Below are 26801 nucleotides of genomic sequence, written 5' to 3'. Positions count from 1 at the left end.
CAGTACAGTACATAGGTGGTCGTAGTAGCAATTACTTATAAGAAAACAACAAATATAATTACAAAAGCGCAATCCACATTGTGTGATTTATGGCTGCCTTGATTTAATTCAATACTGTCTTCAATCAGGTATTTTAGAATGCGATTCAAATTCAAAGCATTACTTATTTTGGCAAAGCAGTTGTTTCAATCTGTTGTGATACAAAAATTACAGTGCTCTTAGTGAGTGGGAAAGGAAGAGAATGGGTAGTGAGTGGCGAATGAGTGATAGGAGGACAGGGAAAGGGTGTCGTGACATATATACATCATTTGTACATAGTATGCAACCTTCCGGCCTAACATAGGTCAATAGTTCCTGGATAAACACATAGCTCTAATGTACATGCGTATTTCACAATTTTTGTCTTTAGAGTCTGTGTAGAGGTAGAGCAGTCTACGTTTCGACCCCTGTAACAGAGGGTGAGTTAGTCCTCACGGTGGGGTCTTCATCAGGACAAGGTCATATCGAGCACCTGCGAATAATCGAAAAAGCTGAGTGTGAGAGAGGGGCAGCTAGTGGCGGGGTTAGCGTTGAAGTAATGGATGGGGTAACTAATACCTACATCAGGTAAAACAGCAATGTGACTGTGCTGAATGTTCAAAAAGGCGACTTGCTCATATTCAGGGACGTAGCTGGAGTCAGAAGGGAAAAAACAAAATGGTCAGGGTTCCCAGAGCGTGTAAATCAATGGAATGAGGACGTGCAGACATGCACTTACTTCAGAAGAAAGCATGCTGGGGTTAAATCTCACGCAGCACTGGAATTAATCCTCTATGGATCTAGAACACGGAGGGAGATAAAAAGGCTAGCGAAAAAAAAACAGGCAGGTATCTAAAATGCAAGGAACTATTAATACGTAGAGAAAGAGCCCCACGCCTAGACGACATCATACAGTGGAAGCGTCAGAGCACAATGGGGCTGCTATGCTAGATCAATTAACCGAGTAGACTGTGGGTAAAGATCAGGATCACCCACGGGCTGCCAAAATCGTGGTCACTAATAGACATTGCGTGTACCCGAAGGTGTCTTGGCCAAGCATCGAAAGAGGATCCCAGAAAGGTTCTCTTCCATGTGTACGCGGCCAAAAGCGCGCTGAAATCAAATTGAAACGTTCTATTAAATCGGTGGATGACGTGCAGACGTGTGATACTAATCAGGTAGCCCACAAACAAACATTCCCATTAAACGCGTGAGCCTACGGTATGGTCAGGTCCGTGTATATAAAGCTTTAAGCGCGTTGGAATAAAATGGATTCGAGAGGTAACGTTTTAATGGAAGATGCCGTGTAAACGTGAGGTATTATCAAAATAGGCCACAACCAAACATTAACATTATGCCCCTCTCTCTCACACAGCTTTTTCGATTATTCGCAGGTGCTCGATATGACCTTGTCCTGATGAAGACCCCACCGTGAGGACTAACTCACCCTGTGTTACAGGGGTCGAAACGTAGACTGCTCTAACTCTACACAGACTCTAAAGACAAAAATTGTGAAATTCGCATGCACATTAGAGCTGTGTTTATCCAGGAACTATTGACCTATGTTAGGCCTGTCCTCCTATCACTCATTCGCCACTCCCTACCCATTCTCTTCCTTTCCCACTCACTAAGAGCGCTGTAATTTTTGTATCACAACAGATTGAAACAACTGCTTTGCCAAAATAAGTAATGCTTTGAATTTGAATCGCATTATAAAATAACTGATTGAAGACAGTATTGAATTAAATCAAGGCAGCCATAAATCACACAATGTGGATTGCGCTTTTGTAATTATATTTGTTGTTTTCTTATAAGTAATTGCTACTACGACCACCTATTTACTGTACTGCATCAGTCAGGAAATGCATATTCATTTTTATGTTGGACTTTTTTCAGTGAATCGTGCTGCGGTATTCGTGGATTCTTAATTTGACAGGCCGTGTAATCATTCTCACATACTTTTTTCTACATGGACAGGTGATTAGATAGATACATTTTCTTGTGTGTGCTTTTAGTGTCCATACCCAGTCTCTCCCATACTGTACCTCTCTGCTGGTGATCGTGGAGGCACAAACCACACGATTCACAAGTGAAATTACCAACCACCGGGGGAAGGTCCTGCAATGGTCTTACCATCTTCCAGGAGAATTAATTAATCTAGTAGCAATTCAAGCAAGGATTGTTGGAACAGTAACCAGAGCTGGAACACCAATAACTCCTCCTTGTGGACATTATGGGCACAGAATGATGCCCTATCATGGACCACCAAATGTGGCAATACCTGATTTTCCCCCAAGGGCCACAACACCCTTTCCAAACTCCCTACAACCCTCCTTTTTTACTCAGAGGTTGGGGTAAAGGCAGAGAAAGAAGAAGAGGACAGCAACAAGAACTATTACAATGGCAGGAACCACCAATGCCACAAATGACACTGAAAAGCCACTCGGGAATAAAGACTAGCTGTCAATGTATCCCCTACAGAACTTACCAAAACTGAAGTGGGAGCATCACAAAAGGGGCTGGGCTATGTACCGACACCTAAAATTGATGAATTCCAGAGGACTTCAGAATTACACAACTTCTTTCACAAAATGTGTCTAAAAGGATATTTCCAGGGCAAAAAACTGCATGTCCAAGCAGTTACAGGCCTACGGAATTCTTTAACCTTCACCCCCAGCATGGCTATGATACCACATGAATTGATAGCATTTGAACAGGCTGTGCTTAAAGAAGTAGGGAACCAGTGCTGTGCCCCAGATTTCCAGAATATGTCTAACAAAGAATTTGAAGCGATTAAAACACTAGCCACCGACAAAGAAATAACGATCAAACAGGCTGATAATGGAGGTTCAATGGTCATTATGGCCACCACATATTAAGAAAATGAGTGTCATCGCCAATTGGCTGATCACAAATACTACACTCCCATAAGACATGATCCCACAGCAGAGTTGAGAACACAGATAGTCTTGATTGTTTCTACAGCTGAAACACTGGGGTGGATCACAAAACATGAGGCCAACTTCTTAATAAACAAAGACAAGGAAATCCCTTACTGCTATACCCTGCCACAAATTCATAGAGGAATCTCCCCACCAAAGGGTAGACCCATAGTTTCAAGGATCAATTAACTTTTGGAACTGCTTTCAAAGTTCTGCAAGCACTTTTTACAACCTTATGTGAAAAAAAGACTCCTTCCCACATCCAAGACACATAGGACATACTGAACATAATAAAATCCAATAACAACTCAAATCGGATAGACCTATTGGTCACCCTAGATGTGGAGGCACTCTACACGAATATATCACAACAAGCGACTCTAGAACTCCTAGAAAACACACCCATCAGTTTCATCATGAATTGTCCCACCTTGGCCCTCGCATAATTTTTTCCCAATCCGGAACACAGCTATGGCAACAAACCCAGGGTACTTCCATGGGAAGAACCTCCGCTCCCAGTGTAGCTTGCCTGTACATGTCACACTTTAAGGAACAACACATCTATAACACAACCAACCCATATGACTCCAACATCCTCCTATGGTGTAGGTTTATAGATGATATCCTTATTTTCTGGAGCGGGGATATAACGACTTGTGAAACCTTCTGCACTTGGGTCAGTACTCTTGACCTGTATTTGAAATTCTCAAAAACCATCACAAATAAGGAACTACCATTCCTGGATCTGATGACAAAGAAAAAAGACAATGAAATAATAACCAACAAGAAACCGACAGACAGAAATAGCCTGCTACTTTACAGCAGCCACCATCTGAAAGCTCTACATGATAATTTACCTTATAGACAATTATTACATATACGACGCAACTGTAACATAGTTAAGGATTTTTACACACAATCACAAACACTAATGGAAAATCTAGAGACCAGACAATACCCTAAGTACCATGTAAAAACAGCACACAAATGTGCACGGAATTGCAGTAAGGAGATACTACTAGAAGCAAGGATAAGACAACAAGGAGATATACTCACTTGTGTCACTATCTTCACATCATAATCTAATCAGATACGCAAGATCATTAACAAACACTGGTCAATCATAAAAACAGGACAATTGTCTCTCCCACCACCAAGATTCGCATTCAAACTAACAAAAAACTTGAAGGACATGTTAATACACACATTTCCACAAGAGATGAAGGTGTCAGACCAAAGACCATTGTGGGTTCTTCTCTCGGTGGTAGGTCATTTCCCTTGTGGATCATGTGTGGCTTGTGCCTCCAAGTTCACCAGCAGAGAAGTACAACACGGGACTGACTGGGTATGGACATTAAAAGCACACACAAATTGAAACACAAAAAAATCTATCTATTTAATCACCTCTCCATGTAGAAAACAGTATGTGGGAATGACTACAGGTCCTATCAAATTGAGAATCAACGAACACCGCAGCACGATTGGCTGCAAAAAGCCCAACACAAAAATGAGTATGCATTTTCTGACTGACGGTCACACATCAGATGATCTTTGCTGGCTTATACTAGAAGCACATCCTAACATGAATAAGCAAGCACTGTTTCTAAAAGAACAATGGATTTGCTGCCTTTCCTCCAATACCATTGGTCTGAATGAGGACATTCCGTGGCATGAGATATGGATATTCCTGTCATAGGTTAGACCAGACAGGGATCTAGGAGATCACCAAACACTGCGACATAACTTTTGGTGATGAGGGACCCGCTCACCAACACCACTACCCTGTCCACCTTACAAAACCCATAGCGGTTGTTATTGTGAATATATTTCACTAAGTGAATAACACATTGTATTGGGAAGACAACATAGACATTGTTCGAATAGCGGTATCAACTGCTCCTAGACCTACACAGCTGAAAGGAGCAATCTGCTCACCAACAAACTAATCCAGGCTACCTCGTAAAACTCACACTGGTCATTAAAACCTTCAAGATTGAGGATGACAGATCTTACTAAGCACAGAGACCTCAAGAAACCCATTGAGGCCGTTCAAATGAACACCTCAACAATGATGAGCTAAACATTTAACCGAACTGACCACACAGCCATTAAACTTGGACCCTTGCTCCAAGGCCAGCAGAAACTGTTCCCAATTTCACTCACCTTTGGGGAACAACTTGGTCACTTACACTGTAAACACGGTTCCAATATACCCCATGAAATGGTTAGATTTAAAAAAAAAAAAAAGAATTTTAAGCCCAAGTGTGCATATCCACAATAGGCTGAACCCCTATTACGGTGACAAGATGGCTGCCACATTTTATTTGCATTTGCCCCTTCCCAAAGAAGATAAAAAGGTGGAATCCACACATGCAATACCTGTTTTCTGTTAAAGCAACAGGTTAAATACTGCAAACCAACCCGTGCACCGACACTACCTAGACGGCACACGAAGGTAGGTTGTCCAGAGAGCCGGTCCTGATCAAACTGTAAGTACGGCATAGCCGACCACGCATCCGAGAACGGAACAATATTTCTATTCTGAATCAAGTAAGGTCAATGGACACAGACATTGATTGCCTTTTTCAGCATGCAAACGGCGTGCCATTGGGTACGACTTGAAGTTTCTCTAATTTTACCCGATTTGGGTGAGTTACCAATTTTGATGGATTTGTAATAATATATGTCACGTTCATTTTGTGGAGTTTTTATATGTACAGGGGACATAATTTAATTCAACACAGAGCATGCGATTGGTGTAAACAACAAAGCATACGTTTGGTGTAAAATATAAGCATGTGATTCACAATTTGCAACTTGTCAACAATATTGCAACAACAAATGCAACTGTTTAATTGTATTTTTACGGTTTACTGTGTGTCTTTGAACTACAGGTCATCGCTAAATAAATAAAAAATAAATACCAAAACGAGGGTATGTGTGATTGGGAGCAAATCCATGAACCTATACATTAAAACTCCAATCACAAAGTGGATTAGGTTAATATCGGTCCTGACAAATAGCTACTAGATTATTGTAATGACTACACGAAAGCTAGAAACATGCTGACCTATAGCTATCTAAGATAACTAAAGTCGAATAGATAGCATCAAACATTTTAATATAGGTAAGATAACTTTTTTATAAAAGTTTTTCAGAAGTACCTCTTTTCCTATTTTTAAGTTCACACTTTTCACACTTTAACACCAATCTGCTCCTTAAGCCCCCACACCTGCACTTCACCAAACAGCAGACTAGAAGATCAACGGCAAAGAGCCCCCATTGAGGGTGCCAGTCAGGCATTGCAGCGCTGGCCCGACAAGAAGCAAACGCCCTCTGTGATGCATGACACCTATCTAGGTTTGTGAGAGCATTTGATTCTTGCAGGGTCACACTCCCAGCCTACCCTGCAGAACAGTCATTGACCTACATAGACACCCATACTTCATTAGGAAATGCATACCCTTTATACATTATATAGATTATTTGGAGCATGTATGCTGGACCTTTATGGGCTCTAGGTCCCTCCTTTTTGCTAGATTTGAGGTCTCAAATCCAAATTTCAATTTACAGACGGACCAACTCCAGCTTAACTCCCAGGCAATGGAGCTAACAAGCATATTAAAGGAAGAATAAGTCAGATATGTTTTTTACTTGCAGACTTTCAAAAGTAATACATCTTGGTACAAGACAGAAGGCAGATATAATGAGGTGTGAGAAAATAACACAATTTCGCATTATGCATAGAAAGTTTCAAGTTACAATCCAAGTTTATCAAAATAACTTAATCAATTTAAGAACTAACTTTCAATATTTGTTTTTGCACACCTGATGAATCTATAAAATGTAATAAAAACTTTTGAACTGAGAAAAAATTAGAATGACCTCCATTCCACTGCCTAAAGAATGAACGTTTTTCATGGACAAACACAGACATTTTTGAGGTCCCACCTCGCAAAATGTCTACCAGCATGGCTTTGGTTTACAACCTAGGAGACATGAATGAGAAATTGTCCACACTGCTCAGGTTTACCTTTTGGGTTTTTGAGGTTAGTAAAGCCTTGTATTGTAAAGCGCTTTTTTGGCAGTGCAGAGCATTCCGAGGTAGAATTAATTATGGTATCATCTAGAAAGAAAGACAGATTTAAAGTAGAAGAAAGGAAAGTGCAGATAAACACAGGCGCATAAGGGTAGGCGCTATCTCGTCGTTAGTGTATGGGAGATAGAGGAAACAAACGGAGACATGCAGAGCCAAGGGATACAACAGAATAGGTGTAGCAGTGCACAGGTTTGGAACCTGAATGCAGGGCGATGGGATTAGACCTGATAATTAACATGCATAGGTTTTTTGAATTTTCGTATATTGCAATGTAAATTGATTTGAAAAAAAACATATATAGTATATATGCAAACATGCAAAGGTCACAGAGGGAATCGAAATAGTCCCAAACTATTCATTAAACAACTATATGTCCTATGATGGAGAAGCAAGAATGGCAGACTTCGATCCTTATAACCAGAGTCCTGTCAGAGCTCCTCATACAACAAACAGGAAAGCAAGAAAGGATCCTTCATACCATGTAGTTGCAGCTATATAAGTAGGCAAATTGTACAGACAGAATTAAAACACCAGGTGCCAAATCACAGAATGGCATATTAAGGACCCAAAAACTACATACATTTTTTTGGGCACAGTAAAAGCTTCAAATCAACATAGCTCAAAACAGAATTTAGAGTTGGAATATGCCCCATAAACTAGCAATGTGATTACTTTTTCCAAGTGATTCATATATAATCCCTAGGAGAGTGCTAGTAGTTCTTAAAGAAAGACAAAGGGATGCTTAAGAAAATGTTATGCAGGTATTTCTGCAGGTTGGTCCTTAAGGATGTTTGTAACAGTTCTGATAGAAAAGTAGTCTGATCGCCCAGCTCAGTAGTAACATAAAAGAACAGGGCACCAGCGAAAAGGAAATCACTACAGCATATGCCATTAAAATAGTGTCATGAAGAAATTTTGCATGCACATATACTACACAATTTCTTTGCTTTCACTGAGGAAATTCAGATGGTTACTTTGCACAAGAAAGCCCCAGCCACGTAGCTAACCCCAAAACAATAAAGTGGATAATTACATGATTTTTTTTACATTTCTCTATGGATATCCCTCAACATTTAGATGAAAATGAGACTCACCTTTGCCTTTTTCTGGGAACTTTGGTAAAGCTATTGGGGTGACAGTTACATCTGGGTATAGATTTGGCTCCGTTTTTCTTTCTTCCAGTTTTTTCATGTTCTTTGTGTGACTTCTGAGAGGACTATTGATATTGGTCAAAAAGAGGGAAAAAGAATGAGACTGTCATAAAATGTTCAATACCTCTTCTCAAAAGTGTAAATTTGTCTATAAATTGTGAGTTTGGCTTGCAAAGTAGATATTACCTTAAAAGCAATGTCATCTAAAGTAAATCATGTAATCAATATTCAAAGTATGCAACTTTACTAATATTCCTCAGCAGAATGCTGACAGTAACAGAAACAGTAAGTGACTAGACATCAGTGACAGACACTCATCGCTCAACAGGGCCATCATTTCCTAAAGTGATGACAGTGTATGGTCTATGACGCCAGCTCTGGATTCTTTCATGTGTTTACCTGGAAGCCTCTGCAAAGTGTGTGACTGAGAACATTCAGAGGATCACACTTTAAAAAGTGCAGGACTAGCACTAGTAAACTACAGAAAAGTTTAAAGCATTCATTTAAAAAACTTTTAGGAGCTTACTTCTGCTGTGTATAAAGTATTTTTTTGTTAATGCAGCAATCTATGAATGTAAAATGTGAACATCAAAGAATCCGGGAGCCTCCCCAAGATAACATTATTTCAGAATGTGGAGTCTTCAATGAATATAATGGCCGAAACATCAAAGGCTAGATATTTGGATTAAAAAAAAAAAAGTCAAGTGGCGTCCATATTGCTTCCTTATGCAAATTTGAAGATGTGTCATTGAGCGAAGCACCTCTAATTGGAAGACTACTTTTTTATATGACAATTGCAACCACAATTTGTAGTCGTTATATATTGCTGCAAACAGCATATATCCCTAGTACCCACTTTAATGTTATTTACTGTACTGATCTTGGAAGAATAAACAATGTGCCTGGGCCAGCACACCACACACCTGGAGCCACACTGATCTTAGCAGTAAATGCTCAAATCAGTGCACTATCTAGTCTTTCCTCCTGGAACAGAGACTGTTCTATTACTTATCGGTAATCTTCATTACCCCAAATTGAAATCCTCCTCATCCCAGTCCTGACTTGTGAGGATAAACCAAGTAAGAAGCACACCAACATAAAAATCGAATAGAGCAAGCCTTCATCAAAGAACGACAATTAGTCCAGTGCCGTTTGCAAAACAGATGTCCCAAAAGAATGCTCATTCCCGTTCAATTCCAGACGATAATGACATCGGCTGAGAAGACCAAGTCGCCGTATGAAAGATCTCCTGAATAGAAGAGCCACCAGTCTCAGCCCAGGAAGCAGCTACCACATGAGTAGAATTCCCCAGATCATCAGAGGAGGACACACATTTGCAGAAGCAGAAGCCTGAACGATAACCCTCTTCACCTATCTGCCAATAGACTGGGAAGAAACCTTGTTACCCAGAGTACCAGAACCAAGGGAGACAAACAAACTTAAGGACTTCCGAAACTCACTAGTTCTAGCCAAATAAATAGACAGTACTCAATTCACATCCAAGAAAGCCAGAAAGCCTCCACATCTGAGGAAAACACTAGCAAACAAGCTCCTGGTTCAGATGGAGAGAAGAGGAGAAATAGGAATTAAGTTAGGTTCCAGATAAAGCACCACCTTATCCGGAAAAAAGTGCAAAAAGGGAAAAGATGAAAGAAGAGCCGCCAGTTCACCCAAATGCTTAGTAGACATAATGGCCACAAGAAAAGATGTCTTAGCAGACAACCAAGACAAACGACAGGAATCAAAGCGCTCAAATGGGGACAGCTGTAGACCCTTAAGGACCACAGACAAATCCCAGGCAGAAAGAAATTTCTGCACTACCAGCCTTTTAAACCGGAAACTCTTCAGGAGCTGAGATACCAAAAGTGAACCTTTGCAAAAATTACCTTGCGCAGGAAAAGCCCTGAGTGCAGCCCACTGGCCACAAAGAGTGAACGGAGCCAGGCACTTCACAAACCCATAACGCAAAAAGTCAAGAACAGAAAAACTATCCACAGTCAGGGATCCAAATCAAACTCAGTGTTTCTTGTATGACTTCAAGGTTAAAGGTTTAAGCAAGCCCTGAATATCGAGAGCCACAACAGTAAAACACCCCAGACTCATCAATACGGTCCTCTCACAAACCAGGCCATTAGCCGAAGACGAGGAAGGTGTGACACAAGATGGGAGGGTAACTGGAGTGAAGTAAGCCGAAGGGACAGAGGAAGATACAGCCCCTGAGAAAGAGACAACATCAGATGGAACCAAGGCCTATGAGGTCAAAAAGGAGCCATCAGAATGACTGATGTCATCTTCTCTCGAATCTTCTGCAGCACCTTCGGGAAAAGGGGAATGGGAGGGAAAGCACAGAGAACCCCCTTGTGCCACAGGACAGAGAGGGTATCGACTGCCTGCACCCTGGGAACTGGAGTCTCCGAACAGAAAAGAGGAAGCATCGCATTGTGAGGAGACGCAAACAGATCCAGCCACGGATCCCTGAATGCCACACACACTCGACTGCACTCTTGATCTGAAATGTGATACATCACCGAAGACCGCATCTTTCTGCTCAGACAGTCGGCCTGGATGTTGCGTGACCCTTGAACATACACAGCAGAAACAGCAAGAAGATAGGTCTCCGCCCAAGCAAATATCTGAGCTGCAATGCCATTCAGACCCCGACACCTGGTCCCCCTTGCCTGTTCAGATAAGACTTTAAAACCTGATTGTCCGTACGAACCACAACATGCTGCCTTATCAACGGGAGAAAAAACCATCAGGGCTTGCCAGATCGGTGCCAACTCCCTTCAATTGGAGGACTGACGTGCTCCCCAAGCCATTCAGGAACCCTGCCTCTCCTTATCTCCGAACAACCACCCCAACCCCACATGTTGGCATCTGTTGTTAGATATACATTAGGGGGATAGCAGAATGGCATGCCTCGAGCCAGATTTGCCTCCGTCTGCCACCAAGTCAATGTTTTCCTGACTGGCGGTGTCACTGGGATCAGATGGTTGTAGTTGCATGAGCTGGGACTCCAAAAGCAGAGGACATGATTCAGCAGGGGCTTGAGATGAAAAGATGCCCAAGGGACCTCTGCCGTTGAGGCTGCCATCAGGCCCTGAACTCTCAGCCATGCCTTTGCCAACATGGAGGACTGTCCCAGAAGATGATCCACTGAGGCTTGAATCAACGACACCCTCTGTGCAGGAAGACAAGCTACCCCATGCAATGTGTCGAACAGGACCCCAATAGACAAATTGGTCTGAGTAGGCTCCAACTGGGATGTTGGCAAGTTGACAAAAAAGCGCCAGTCTTGTAGTGTCCGAAGCGCCAGCTGGAGGTCTTCCAGAGGCTTAAAAAACAAAAGGAGCAGATAAGAGGCAGGCATCAAAATATGGATAAAACAGAAATAAGTTGTAAGTGAAATAGGGCCACCACTGGGGCCAATACCTTGGTAAAACTTTCAGGGAGGAAGCCAGACCAAAGGGCAAGAACTGGAACTGAAAGTGATCATCGCCAACAGCAAACCAATGATATCTCTGGCTCGTCTGATGAACGTGGACATGAAAGTATGCGTCCAAGAGGTCTAACATGACGAGGAAGAATAGACTGGACTGAAAACATCTTGAAGTGTTCTACAACAAGATCTGTGTTCAGCAATTTGAGGTCAAGAACAGGCCATAGGCAACCATTGTGTTTCAGAACCAAGATCAGCAGTGAATACAATCCTTTTTTTATTTGTAAGGAATGCACACGAATGATCGCCCCTTTCTCTAGCATAGACTGAACCCCCTGGATCATGGCCAGACTTTTTGATTGGCCCCTTGGCAATGGGGTAGCAAGGAACAAATCTGGGGAGGGGACGTCCAGAGGGGATCTGATAGCCCTGACTGACAATCTGTAGAACCCATACGTCTGAAATCATGGCACTCCAATGAGGATACAAATGACCAAGGCGTGCCCCCACCCCGTGATAGTCATTTGGGTGATTGTTAACCTCCAGACTGGAAGCAGAAACGCCTCACCAGTCAGTACTGGGACGAGGAGGATGAAGATTAGGGGTAATCGATCTGTGCCCCTCGAAGCATAGGTGAATGCTGGGTACATTCAATCTCGGTTTTGTCAATTTAGCAGAGTTTTGTCTTTCCAAATAGCACTCTAATTAATAGCTCATAATTGTTAGTAAGTGTTATAAGCAGGGTTACTAGACTAATGTGATTTTGCAGGTGTAGCATTTTCCACATAATTTTGAATTTGACACCTTTCCCAAATACTCTATCTAACAAAACAAACTGTTTCTAGCTCATTTGGTTGAAAAGTTACTAACAGTGCGCCAACACGTATTGCTCCACAATGGACGGCCCTTTGCAAAGGATGACTGGTTCCTTATTGCTGTATTTGGGTGTTAAACTGGTACTAATGACGTGAAACCTTTGCTCAGACAGTGTTAATCGGTATAAAAATATCAAAATAAAGAAGTAATACTATCTCAAAATGTGGCACATCACATCACATAATTTGCCTTTTCCGAATGCATAATTCAGTCAGCCTGCCACATGATTTGATCCTTCCTGCTTCATAATTCCAGTGGCTCTTGTTATAAGATAACAGTGACGTAGCCACTGATATCTGGGCAAACTGTAGTTTTCAAGTTGGCATTTCGGCGAGGTTGTTTAATTTTTTCATCCTTTTGAGATGAAAACATTAAGTCCACTAAACTGGCTAATATTAATATCTGTTATTAACAGTGTTACAAAAAAGCAATATGCTGGAAGCAATGCTACACAGTAAGCCAGTCATTATCAGATCCATCAGCCACCTCTGCAGCTCTCGTTAAAGAACAGCGAACTACATTTCTACTGTTAGGACAGTCGACACTCCATTTTTATCAGAGTGCACTATGTGGAGGAAATAAGTGAAAAATTTGAAAGACTCTGAAATTTGCAGCTGGGTACGTGAAAATAGTAAAGAATGTATTCCTAGAATAAGAATGTGAGACAGACTGCCATCTGCGTAATATGGATGCTGAAATCGTGGAAACTAAACACAAGATTCCAGCTCCAAAATTATCCATTACTAAACGGAGGGTCTCTTTAACTTTGACAAAATGCAATTTCCCACTGCAGCAAGAACAAGAAGAGTTGGCGGGAACTTCATCAACACGCTTTTAAATAGGTGTTAAACAGTGAAAAAAAGGCACTTGGCAAAATGCTGCGATAGTTCATTTAGTTAAGTGCAATCGTTTGCCATAAAAATAAAACATGCTACCGCTTAAACCTAGCTACCATATTCTTGCAATTAAATCACAATATAATGGAAAAAAACATTCATGTGTGGCAGTTTCACTAATGATTTTTCTTTAAATAACAAGCCTTTCAGTTGTGCCACACATTCTATTATTTGTGAAGGAGGCAAGAAAAAAATATTCACTACCTGCTCAAGCAGACAGCTACATTGTTAGAGCAACTTTACAAAGAAGAAGTAAAATACATCACCATCAAACTGCCGAAGAACAGGAAAAATATACAACTTTTAGTAACATAAAATTTGCACCAGCTTTGGCACTAAAAAGACCATGGAGCTATGTGTAGGTAGACGTGAACAGGCTTTGAGAGCAGTCACTTAAAGTGAAGGGAGCCAATGGATAGAGTAGGCTGACCTTTTGCCTCATGCTGTATGCTATAGTGGGTAGAAGTAAAATGTGAATGACAATTTAACCGACTAATCAATGAAGCCCATTGCCAAAAGCCCCTCTATGCATGTGTATTATGTATGAATTTTTGGGAAAAACAATAATCTAGAAAGACAGCTAATGAGGTCTCAAAGGCAAGTGTAAAAAGGTTTAACTTGGGCACTATAGGAAGCCTTTCACTGTCATGCTCAGGCGCCTTTTCTATATTGGTGCCGCCAATAACTCTTCCAACCTAACAGATGTGTTTGTGCAGGGGAATCACTGGAATAACCTGTAATAAATATTATGCAATCTATCTTTGTAAATTGCTTTGGCTACTACCTGTGCAGTCACATCCAACACCTCAGAAAGGCCACTGTCTTAAATGCCCAGGCACTCAAGCCAGGTGCACAGGTGAAGACTGGCATGGCAGATAGGAATCTGCAAGATTTGGCTTCAACAGATGCTAATAAACCGGTAGCCTAACCTGTTCTATCTGGCGGAGGAGCTACAAACTTCACCATCACACATTCCAGTCTGGGGACCACAGCAAAACAACATAAAATCTGGTATTTAGTGAAGAAGAAATGGTGGAGAGTTGTGAAAGCATCGTGCAAATCACGATATCACTAAAAAGCAACCATCTGGGGAAAATGGGGCCTGGGTGATGAAAAAAACAGGAAGTAATAGACAAATACACTGAACTATCTGAGAAACATTTCATACAACTTGAGGCAACAAAACTGTGTGATGTGTAATTAACAATGTTTCAAACTAAGCAGTGCTGCTCATTCACTACCAACATTATACAGAGACAACCATTATCTTAGCACGTGCAACATTAGTACATTAAAGTGTGGCATACAGGAGGAGTCAACAGGAGCAGACAAAGTAGTCCCAGATCCATTAAAATACAAGAACTTGAGTTGAGGCGGAAGGGAACACCCAAACAACCAACAGCATTAGGTGATACTGCACTGCCTTATTCAAGGCATGATTGACAAAGTCTCAAGCCAATGGCTGAAAGAGGCTGCTGTAAGAAAGGTAATGGTTGAAAGAGTTGGACCCAAAGTTCACTCTATGTATATTGTATGCAGCAGGTCTGTTACACAGCTACGACCTCAGCACCAAAACCTACAATCTGTTGAAGTTGTTTTTCTGGAATGCCCAATATGGCCATCTAAAAGTGTATTTAAGAAGGCAAGGCAACACATGTTTTAATTACTACATCTTGCACCTAGCATGGAATAAGATGATCTACCTTAACAGTACAACACATCTTATATGATGTGAGAAAGTGCTGGTGTGAATGTTTCACCAGATGTCAATTGGGGTCCAACTTGGAAATGGGTTGAGCAAGGGACATCTCTGCTCTCGGCGGAGTGCATACAAATGACTGTGTATACCTGTTATCTCTTGGACCTCTTCTGCGTGGACATTGCACCCAATAAACTGCCTCTAATCAATGCAGTACCCCTTTTTAATTACAGCATAAAAGTTACAAGTTTATTTGTTTGACCGTTAAATAATCTTGAAATCCATTGGTTTATGTTTGTATAGTCTTCTATATATAGTAAATGTGATATGTATTGCCCTACCTTGTATTTGAGGGAGATGGTGAAGGTAAACTGTGTGTCTGGTCCAGAGATCTATGTTGACTGGCTTCTGGAAAGAAGAGAATGTAAGCAATGTAAAAAACACACTCTCTGAACTGAAACTAAACAACAAAGTATTTTCTATGCACACTATAAAATCACAGTTGGCACTGCTTTAGGAAATGTTTACCTCGGCACGCCTGTAACTGGCTAGTTAGCACCTTTCTTATTTCATTAACCCACGTTGCTTTAATTTCAGGTGTTTGAGCCTATCAACAGAGAAAAATATCAGTATACCATAATGCATTCAGTTTAACCAAGTGCCCAAAAAGATGCAGAATTTAATGATTCCAAGTAAACATATTTCCTTCATTGCTGCAAATTTTCAGTGAATTAGGCAGTTCATCATGCAACTAGAGGTAGGAACGCTTCTTCTTCTTATTTGTGGACTTGCACAAGATAGGTTTGCTGGTTTCTGTCTCTGGACATCCTAGCCCCTATCCCAGCCCAACAAGCCTGCACTGCAGCACCAAGCCCTCACTCAAAACTCAAAAGATGCATTTATTATGGCAATTGATGAGGCTATCCTAACGGCTGTACAAATTGACAGGGTGAAACTTTCAAATACAATGCAATGTGAAAAAGGAGGCTATCCATCTGAGTGCATCATCAGTGATTTCAATCTGGCAGAGTTGATTGAAGAGTTTGCCGTGGGTGTCGGAGGCTGCAGTGGGGTCGAGCAGGATCAGTGCGGCTGATTCTCCTCTGTTAAGTAGGGTGCAGATGTCGTCTGTGGCAGCGATCAGAGCTGTATCGGGGCTGTGGTTGGCTCTGATGCCTGATTGGGATGGGTCCAGGAGGTTGTTTCTCTCCAGGTGTTCAGTGAGTTGGAGCTTGATAGCCTTCTCTAGGACTTTGGCAGGGAACGGAAGCAGTGAGATTGGACGGTAGTTTTGAGGATGGAAGTCTGTGAAGGGTTCCTTGAGGAAGGGTCTGATCTCTACATGTTTCCAGGCATTGGGAAAGGTAGCTGCGGTTAGATGAGGCTTTGAGGATGGTGGTGAGTTGGCGACTGATCTCTTCTCTTCCGAGGTTGAAAGGCCGGCGAGGGCAGGGGTCGGTGGGTTCTCCCGAGTGGATGGAGTTGACAGGTGGTCAAGTGGCAGTCCTTATATATTGTATCTTATCTCAGTTGGAATTTCCAACATCACCTTAGGAATGTTTGATATAACCAATTTGCATCAAGATACTAGTCTAAGATGGATTCCTTTAAACTCGCACAGTAAATATATGACAATTCAGAATATACTGTTTTGGCTATCGTCCCTTGTTTGACCTTGAAATTGAGATAAACAAAGCACTTGTTCCAGATTGATGTCCCATGAGGTATTTTGTTGATGTCTATATCTAAACGACTTGACACTTTCACAGTTCTTGAAAAAATAAGGAGATACGAAATCTGTGTCAAAGGCAGACATGTTGATAATTTTGCAAAAATACAGAAAATATAGTCCCGGAATATTTAAAATGGAGTCAGACCTTCTGTATTTACATCAATTGATCACTAAACCTGAAATTTGCCTGCTCATAGTTTTTCCTGCCTACACCACTGGCTTCACCTAAACCTCGTTCTGTGGTTCCCCATAATCAACAAGCCCATCTACCGCCACAGCGTATTGCCTGGATCTGCTGAAGAATTTCTGCTTCTCTGACATTTTCTAAGTCAGAAGATTACTTTCTGACCGGGTCGAACATGATCCCTGTATCCAACCCCCACTCCATCATGGTCGGCCTTAGCTTTCACCTTAGTGTCAGTCGAGCACAACCATATGACCATGGTTGCCGTTACCGCTTTTTGACGCTATTCTTTGATTTAATTTTTGAAAATTCATCTCTCTTGTTCCCTTTATTGGATTTTTGTCATTGTGGTGTAATTTTTTATTAAAATATTCATTTTGCTAAATTGGTTTGTATTTTTCTTGCATTACGTTTTGACTTTATTATTGTGTAAGTGCCACATAAATACCTTACACATTGCTTCTGAAGTTAAGCCAGTCGGCTCTGTCCTATTGCTACTTGATGGTTGACATCAGGTTCATTGCCTTTTGTGGTTCATCCTGACAAGGATTGTGATTATTACTTGAGTTAGGTTCTCATCCATCTCAACTAATTACCCACTTTCTTACACATGCAATAAGACAATATGGGTAAAGAATTGCTTATTTCTCCAAGATTCTCATAAATTCCCATTTGGGCCTTTATTTGTAACCCATTATCTTTATACTCCTTTTTATTTTCCCCACATTGCATTTTGTAGCAGGTACAAACTCATGCAAGGAGAGGGGTATGGAGTAAGTCCAAATGTGACATGTGGTGGCAAAGAAGTTGTGAAAGGATTCGGTGATCCTGTCCTGTAGGCTGTGGGGGAAGACATAGTAGGTCAGTATATGACGTAAGTTTGCTGATGAAAGATGAAACATTTTGTTGCTGTGTGGCTCCAACTGGAAGTCAAAGATCCTGGTAATACCTACATTTGAATCACTTTGGTATTTACTGTGTAGGTAACAATGCAATTTGATCAGGGTGGGGGTGTGGGAATTCAGTAATATTGTTTCAAATAAGGATGTGGTAGGGATAGAGTACTTTTTGGAGTATCGGTGTACTCTAAAAATGAAATTCAAATGAAACAGTTGTAGCAGGTAATGCTAAAGGAGCAGATTAAAGCAATTAGATGGCATTGGTATTAAATGACAGACATTTCTGCCCAGACAAGATGGAAAGTAAGAGCTAGACTTCAATTTGCTCATCGCCTGGTGAGGCGCCAATACTATGACCAGCACAGGTGTCAAACCATACAGTAAAAATGTAAGGCACACGTTACCTGTACAATGTAAACTTCTTCTCTTGCATTGTACCATATTTCAAACTTCTTATTATCCCCCCTAACATTCTCTGTTATTCCAACTGCTGTCATCTGCAAGAACAAATGGACATTAAACCAAACGATTGTTTATTGTAAAAACATTTCTCACAGCTATTTCTTGGCAATAGGTGAACAATTATTCACCAGCTGTTCTTAACTCAAATGGCTACCAGCACCCAACAGTCAAAGCAAAGCACTGCACATTATTTCATATGGTATCATCATAAACTAATTCACATTTAAGATAACTTAGAATGGCCTCCCTGTGTTTCAAAATATTCCCTGGCACAGTTCTACTTTTGCTTCAATTTCTTTAACTAGTCCTACTAGGAATATATGTCAGTACAATACTATGCACATCACACGCGCATGACATTACCATGGATGCACAACAAAGAGAATGCTTACAAGACATTCACATCAAAACAATACATTTATCCATTACCATGCAAACCACACCCACAATCACACATTGCATCACATTCTTTCACACATTATATATATATATATTTATAAATATATATATATTTATATCGATAGAAACATATATATATATATATATATATATATAGATATAAAGATGTATATCTTTACATATACAGATATATAAAAATAGATATCCATACACCTATATCTAAATATAGATGGATATACATTTTTAAAAAACGTACTACCCCCTAAATGCCATCCTTCCCTGAACCCTAAAAAAAAACTCCTTACTATCCCTAAAGGCTACTCTTCTTTGAACTCTAAAGAACCATTAATACTCCTTAACGCTACCCAACCCTGAACCCTAAAAAAAAACCTGTATTACCCCTTTGTGCTATCCTTCCCTGAACCCAAAAATTCTTATTACCCCTTAACATTAAACATCGCTGAACCATAACAATCCCTTACTACCCCTTAACACTATCCACTCTTGAACCCTACAAATCCCTTACTATTCCTTAATGCTTTCCTTACCTGAACTCAAAAACCCTTAATGCCCCTTAACGCTACTCACCCCTGAACCCTAAAAACACCTTACAACACTTTACCACTACGCATCCCTAAACCCTAAAAAGCTCTTACCTTAAACTCTTATACAATACACTGTAAATGTAAAGCATTGTAACTTACCTTGTCATAAATGTAAATGCATTGTAAAAGATGTATTACGATGTTAACCACTGGGTTACTAGGACTCCCATTATTGTTTTCTACAAATGGCTTTTAGCATTTATACTAGGAAAGGGTAGGAATATTTAAGGCACCAACTCAGTAAGCACTCAATCACGGTTCAGTCCATGTTCTTTTGAGTTAGATGTGTTAACAGTGAGGTATTCGCTTATTTCAACACTAAGTGCTTTCACACTCACAAAAATTCTTCATTGAACGTTTTGGTAACGTGTGCTGAAAATAACAATAATCAATGTGGCTCGGAGATATGAAAATATCCCACCTAATTTACAAATTGTATTACTCAATGCCCCCTAGCACATACCAACCACTTTGATTAGATTTGTTCAAATTTCTATTTGCACTAAGCACTCACATTTAAGGAATGCTTGTAACTGTATGAAGGCGCCTTTTCATATCCTTCTCCGTTCTCCTCTCTCTTCTTACAGAACAGAACAGCCTTCTCATGGAGGAACAGATGCCTTTGCATTGGTTTAAAGCGAGCCAGATCCTTCACTTTTGAATGCCCTTTTTTATGTTCAGTCCACACGTTGAAAGATCCCTGCATCAACAGTTTTCCCAGTTCATTAAGGTTTCCCTAAGACAAAGAAAACAAGAGATGTTTACAAATGAATGCAATATGATTGATGCAGTATGTGGGCAGAGCATGCAGCATGAAAAAAAGTCTATTACGAGACAAGAGATGAATAAAGAATGTGTTCACTCTGGAATCTTGAGTCAAGTACTCTCCTTCGATTGGGCTCATAAATGATCTTTAGGAGGGCTCATAAAAATCTTTACTAAACCGAAGTAAAGTCAAGCCACTAATCAATTGCCCTGACCACCAGCTATGGTTTCATTGTTATCACTAGTTGAATTCAGCAGTGCAGAATATTCCAGAAATTCTAACATCCTCGCAGAGGTGATAGTCCACTGCACACGTGGTTAAATTTTCCACCACAACAGTTAAACAAACAAGCATTTGCAATGCAATAGGTCTCGCATTTGTTAAAGTAAGAGCTGTTGATGTTGAGACTGACAATGTTTTTTATGTTCTAAGTTTTTTATTTACAGTTGCGTAATTATAATTGCATAGTGCTATTGCCATTGGTATAAAAAAGCAAAAGTAAAAAACATTGTCATTTTTAACTTCAATAGCTCTAACTTTAACAAATGTGAGACCTATTGCATTGCAAATGGTTCTTTTCAAAGCCATGCTGCAGGGTGCAGTGTCATATGTGGCTAAAAGATTCCTATGGGTTTGCTACATAAATATGTTATAGTTATTATAGTGTAAAAATAATGTAACTGCATAGTTATAAAACACTGCAAAGAAAAGCAATATATAGTGTAACCTAAATGGTTAGTATAACACAGATTACTTTTAGTACTGGGTGTTGTAAAAGAAACCGCATATTACAGAACACCACATTATACAGCACGCCAAAAACCAACATTGCGCAGAATAAAGAAAAAAAATCTTGCGAATCATCCCGATGCACAAAGAATGCTGTTGTTTCCGGATTGGAGGTAGCCCCATCAATGGGGTGGACATTGTTAAAAGGACGGTAAGCTGTGCAGAAATTTTAAATAATTGAAGGCACTGAGGAAGGTACTATACCGAAACGCGCCTGCCCAATAAACCATTTTGAAAGACCCTGTGAGTGCTCCATTTTCTTACCGTAGTTGTTGTGCAACAAACTACCTCACCCGTCGCACAGAGGCACCCGCTGAGCGTTCGGCCGCCTGGTGGAATGTTGCTGGGATGTGTTTGGCGTGCCTGAACCGCCGCTTCCAGAGCATGCCAGCCTTCGGGTGGGCGGACTATACAAGTCTGTGGTGCACCGACCATGTGGGGGACACCAGCAGGAACGGTGCGAAATTACAACAGTGGTAGCGAGGGAGAAATGCACAGCTGTGAAACGTGAGATTAAGTGGCTACCAGTGGAAATGACATGAACAGAAAAGTGGCTACAAACCAAATATTTTCCATCAACTGATGGTGCATTATGAGACATTGAGGCTCCTTTTTCTTCTCTTGTGATACATGCCGATGCACAAAGAATGCTGTTGTTTCCTGATTGGAGATAGCCCTACCAATGGGGTGGCCATTGTTAAAAGGACCGTAAGCAGTGCAGATATTTTAAATGATTGAAGGCACTGAGGAAGGTACTATACCGAAACGCGTCTGCCTAATAAACCATTTTGAAAGACCCCTCCCTTTTCTTACCGTAGTTGTTGTGCAACAAATGACCTCACCCGTCGCACGGAGGCACCCGCTGAGAGTTCGGCCGCCTGGTGGAACGTTGCTGGGCGATATATATATATCCAACCAAAAAATACCAAAGCACACCAAACAATCGTAGCTATCATCCAATTTTCAATGATATGTGGTTAAGCCAGTCAACATGAATGTCCTTTAGAAAAACTCCACCACAATTGTTGAATCAGGTCCTATTGCTTGTTTTATGTATTCCATTTCATTACCATAGAAATCAGCAGCAGCCGACGTACGTTTCGCCCCCCTGGGATATCTCAAGGCTTGGATTTAATGTACAAAGATCAATTTCATGTCTCAAGTCATAAAACTCCAATTACGTGCAATAGGTCGGAATTATTCCAATAAGCGATGTGAGATATCCACCCGTCTGATAGTCGTATCAACTGAAAAAAGCGGTTTCATGGACGTTATAGTTAGTTGGACATTTCTCTTGTACAAAACCATAGAAATTCCCCCGTTATAGTTAGTTCAGCTAACTATAACTCGCGCACCCGCCATGCACTTCTGATGACGTCACATATTAAATCATTCATGACATGGTCAGTGACATCACTGATGACATCACTTATGACATCTCAAATGACATCACTGATGACATCATCCAGTGACCGTGTGTTTCTGTAAAGTTTAATTATGTTTTATATATATATATATGCCAAGGTGTATTGAGGAATGAGTGGGTGTATAAGTATGTGGATAGAAGATTTTGTAGGTGCATGACTGATTGTATAAGTGAGTGATTAAACGTGTGTTACTGAATGCATGGGTTAGTGACTAAACTGTGTGAATGTCTGTATCAGTCTCTGTTGTTGTGTAAGCTGCTGCATGGGTTGGTCAGTAGCTACATGAGTGTGTGTGTGTATATGGGCTATTGACTGGTTGCCTGAGGATTTGTATGGGTGCCTGAGTGTGTGTGTGTGGGTGGGTGAGAGATGTGTAACTCTGTGCATAGATGTGTGAGTGGTTAATTCACTGGGTGCATGGGTTCAAGAGTGCATGTGCAAACAGCTGTATGGGTGGGTGAGTGCTCGTATGGGTGTGTTGGTGAAAGAATGGATGGCTCAGTGGTACATGTCCAAGTAAACTACATATGTAAAAGGCAGAGTATGTGAGAGTTGGAGTATATAAATGACTATACGTAAGAGTCAGTGATTGTGAGAGTGGATGTATGGATGAGTGTGTACTTGAATCAGTGATTGGTTAAGAGAGTAAGTATGTGTTTCTGTTTGAATAAGTGATGTGGTGTGTGTATGACTGCATAGGTCAGTAAATGGAAGTGTGATTTATTCTTTGCATGACTGACTAGGTGTGTGAGTAACTCTATGGATGAGTGGTGGCATGTGAGTGTCTGTATAGGTATACGAGTGCTTATGATAGTGTTGTATTGATGAGTGACTGTATGTATGAGTAATTCTATGTGTGAATGAGTGGATGTGTGTGTGTAAACCTAGGAATCAGTGAGTGTGCATGTAGTAACTGGTATTGGTGTGTCGATGGTTTCGAAAATGGTAGTCTGTATTTAACAGTGGGTGTATCAAAGGTTATTTTAAAGTGTGAGGAGGTGCATATGATTCTCACGTGGATGACGTCATCAGTGATGTCACTGACCATGTCATGAATTATGTAATATGTGACGTCATCAGAAGTGCATTGCGGGTGCGCAAGTTATAGTTAGCTGAACTAACTATAACAGGGGAATTTCTACAGTTTTGTACAAGAGAAATGTCCAACTAACTATAACGTCCCTGAAACCTCTGTTTTTTTCAGTGAATTTCTAAGGTTTTTTAAATGCTAATTTCTAACTATAACCTGCCTGAAACATATGCTTTTTCCAGTGAATATCAATGTTTTTTTAAATGCTAATTTCTAACTATAACGTCCCTGAAACCTTTGGATTTTTCTGTGAATTTCAATGTTTTTTTAAAATGCAAATTTCTAACTATAATGTGCCTGAAACCTATGTTTTTTTCAGTGAATACATCCAAAGGTTGCCCAACAATGAAGATGCACACAATGACAGACAGACCCCAGCTTTCACAGCAGTCTTTATTTCGCACACCAGCAAGCGTATCTGGATATTTCCGTCGCCTCACCCAATGCATTTCAGAGCTCCTGCTTATTGCTCACGGGTGGCTTGCTTACCTGCAGATGGGTGGAGAATCAGTGAATTTAGGGATGCTCGAGTTGTGGAACTGGCTACTTATTTAAGAGTCTGGATTACATCCGATCTGGATAATTTGGTTAATGTAAATCTGAGACCAATGATTGCTATAATGCAGAAAGATCTCCAACGCCTTGACAATTTACCCCTCTCTATTATTGGAAGAGCGAATGCAATTAAAATGTTTTTTCCCCAAAAATTTTGTATATGTTTAGAGCTATTTGCCTAGAATTTTCTCCATCCTGGCTTAAATCCATAGAACTGATATTGTCTAGTTTTATCTGGGCATATTCACAACCTCGTCGGGCCTATAAGTTTCTTACTCTTCAGAAGGATCGAGGTGGATTAGCTCTTCCAAACGTGAAGGCATATTATTGGGCAACCGTGCTATTGTACAGTGTTGAGCTACTCCGGAATAACCGGGAAGGGATGCAGGGAGAGACCTATACTTCTTCTATTTTTCAATTACTGTTAGGTAGCGAGAGCAGAGGATACTGGTGGAGACATTTGCACGACAGCTATCACAAAAAAGTTACATTTAAAACACTATTTAGTGGATTCAAGGTTTGGAAGACTATCAGGAAAATGCTCGGTATAGGGAGACTGTCTTGTTATACCCCCTTGAAGAATAACCCAGAACTGCCCGAAATTTTTAATGATAGTTATATACATTAGTGGCACGAGAAAGGAATTGTTCAGATTGGTTGTCTCTTTTCCTCCGTTGGGATTTGCTCTTTTGAAGAATTAAAAAACAAATTTGGATTAGATTGGCGGGACTTCTTCAAATACATGCAAATTAGAAATTTTTGTCATGGAAGGTAGGCGGGGGGGGGGGGGTTGAAAAAATGAATCTAGTAGAAATACTTTTATCTGGCACTAAAAACACAATTGGGGGTATTTACTCACGCATTAATGTTATGTTTCCAGATGATATGGAGAGAATATCACAGAAATGGTTAGAGAAGCAGAAATTTCAAATGAGGAGTTTATCTATGCTTATGAAATGTCGCAAACAATCTTAATGTCAACTAAACTCCAAGCACAATTTTTCTAAACCTACTTTTTTCTGTATTATACACCAGATAAAATAGCCAAATGGGGAAGTGGTAAGAGTACATGTTGTCCTAGATGTATGCTTTACAATGCTAATTGTATACACATTTTCTCCACCTGTGAAGGACTAACATCTTTCAAACAAGAGATAGGGAAATTCCTATCTACAATGGTGCAGGATACGATAGTTTGATCCAGTGGTGTTATTCTATTAGGGGCAACAGATCCTGGAAACGCTAGAATAGGGCATGAACTTATTTTTATAGCAATGGCTGTCTTCAGGTTGTGTATTGCGCCATCGTGGCTGGATGCTACTGCCCTGACTTTCCAACAATGGTTAGCAAGATTTTTCGCCATTTCAAATATTGAAATTGCCATCTATAAACGAAAGGGCATTAGGCAACGAAAAAGAGGTTTAAAAATGTGGACCCCTCTAACAGAATGGTGGCAATACGGAATGAACTTTAGGCTTAATGTGCAACCAGATCTGGATGTAAGAATATACAAATGTATCAATATCCTTTGCTTTTTCTTTGTTTTTTTAATTATTTTTATGTATACCTGTCTGACCTGGAGGGAGGGGGTCGGGGGGAGGGCTAAAATCTGTTGTTAAAAAAATCTTGAATAAATATATTTTTAAAAAAAGAAGTGCATTGCGGGTGCGCGAGTTATACTTAGCTGAACTAACTATAACAGGGGAATTTCTACAGTTTTGTACAAGAGAAATGTCCAACTAAGTATAACGTCCCTGAAACATATGTTTTTTTCAGTGAATACATCCAAAGGTTGCCCAACAATGAAGATGCACACAATGACAGGCAGACCCCAGCTTTCATAGCAGAGTCTTTATTTTGCAAACCAGCAAGCGTATCTGGATATTTCTGTCGCCTCACCCAATGCGTTTCAGAGCTCCTGCTTCTTGCTCACGGGTGGCTTGCTTACCTGCAGATGGGTGGAGAATCAGTCCCTGATTAGCCATTATATCGCCCTCTGGTGGGCTCTTGTTATTCATTGCTTTGTGGGACTTGTGGTCCCCACGTTAAAATATTACCCCGATGGGTTCTGCCTTAAAACAATTCTTTTCAAGCTCTCCATAGAGCCTCCAGTGCGTTGGCCAGTTATATAATGCTTGCTCCTGTCATCCTGTTATAACGATTCCCGTGTATCGGAAATCAACAGTCCACTGTAGTTATGTGGCTGTGCTGCCTTCCCGACCTGGACCGGCCGATATAATACAGGCAAAGGTTGCTCAACAACGAAGACACACACAACGGAGGACCTTGCCTGGCAGTTCAGACTGGACTGTTCCCATGAGGAGCAGGGTCAAGACTGATTTGCATATGGTAGGGCCCAAACTGGGCGCCCTGGTGAGCGAAACAATGATAGGTTTAAGCCAAATCTGTCACTGGGGGTCAATCTTTGATTTGTTCAGCATTCTGTCCATCTGTTCTTTTTGCCCTAAGTGGGAGGGACCCAGGCATGGGTCCCTTGCTCACTGTGCCAGTCTAGGGAGGACCTTGCTGGGCAGTTTGGGTAGGACTGTAGCCATTGGGAGCAGGGTTAAGACTTATCTATTTATGGTTGGGTCCAAACTGGGGTGACCTGGTGAGCAAAAAAACGATGAATGAAACCCAGATCTGTGACTGGGGTAAGATGTTAGATTTGTTCAGCATGGACGTTTGTGAAGCCTGAGGTGTTGATTGTCTCTGTGGGATCATCTCTGTACATGTTCTATCCTCATCAGCTGCTCTGAGGCAATATGCTGTA

The 26801-nt window shown here is 40.8% G+C and overlaps 1 protein-coding gene across 20 annotated transcripts in view; it reads right to left on the bottom strand.

Moving 5' to 3' along the window:
- Window positions 1–26801, bottom strand: part of MCF2L (MCF.2 cell line derived transforming sequence like) — a 927044-nt gene that overhangs the window by 66977 nt on the left and 833266 nt on the right. For 15 of the 20 annotated variants that reach the window (XM_085622295.1, XM_085622296.1, XM_085622298.1 and 12 more), the window contains 6 exons: window positions 19916–20137; window positions 18340–18432; window positions 15649–15727; window positions 15462–15528; window positions 8154–8275; window positions 6994–7086 (listed from right to left, as the gene is read on the bottom strand). In XM_085622295.1, coding sequence (XP_085478421.1) covers window positions 6994–7086; window positions 8154–8275; window positions 15462–15528; window positions 15649–15727; window positions 18340–18432; window positions 19916–20137 — 676 coding nt within the window. The remainder of the gene's footprint in view (window positions 1–6993; window positions 7087–8153; window positions 8276–15461; window positions 15529–15648; window positions 15728–18339; window positions 18433–19915; window positions 20138–26801) is intronic. The other 5 variants (XM_085622305.1, XM_085622311.1, XM_085622309.1 and 2 more) reach the window with 1 other exon arrangement.

Source organism: Triturus cristatus, chromosome 8 (genome assembly GCF_964204655.1).
Source record: "Triturus cristatus chromosome 8, aTriCri1.1, whole genome shotgun sequence".
NCBI classification, from domain to species: domain Eukaryota; kingdom Metazoa; phylum Chordata; class Amphibia; order Caudata; family Salamandridae; genus Triturus; species Triturus cristatus.
The sequence above is the reverse complement of the archived record's forward strand: the minus strand, read 5'-3'. Positions and strand labels throughout refer to the sequence as shown.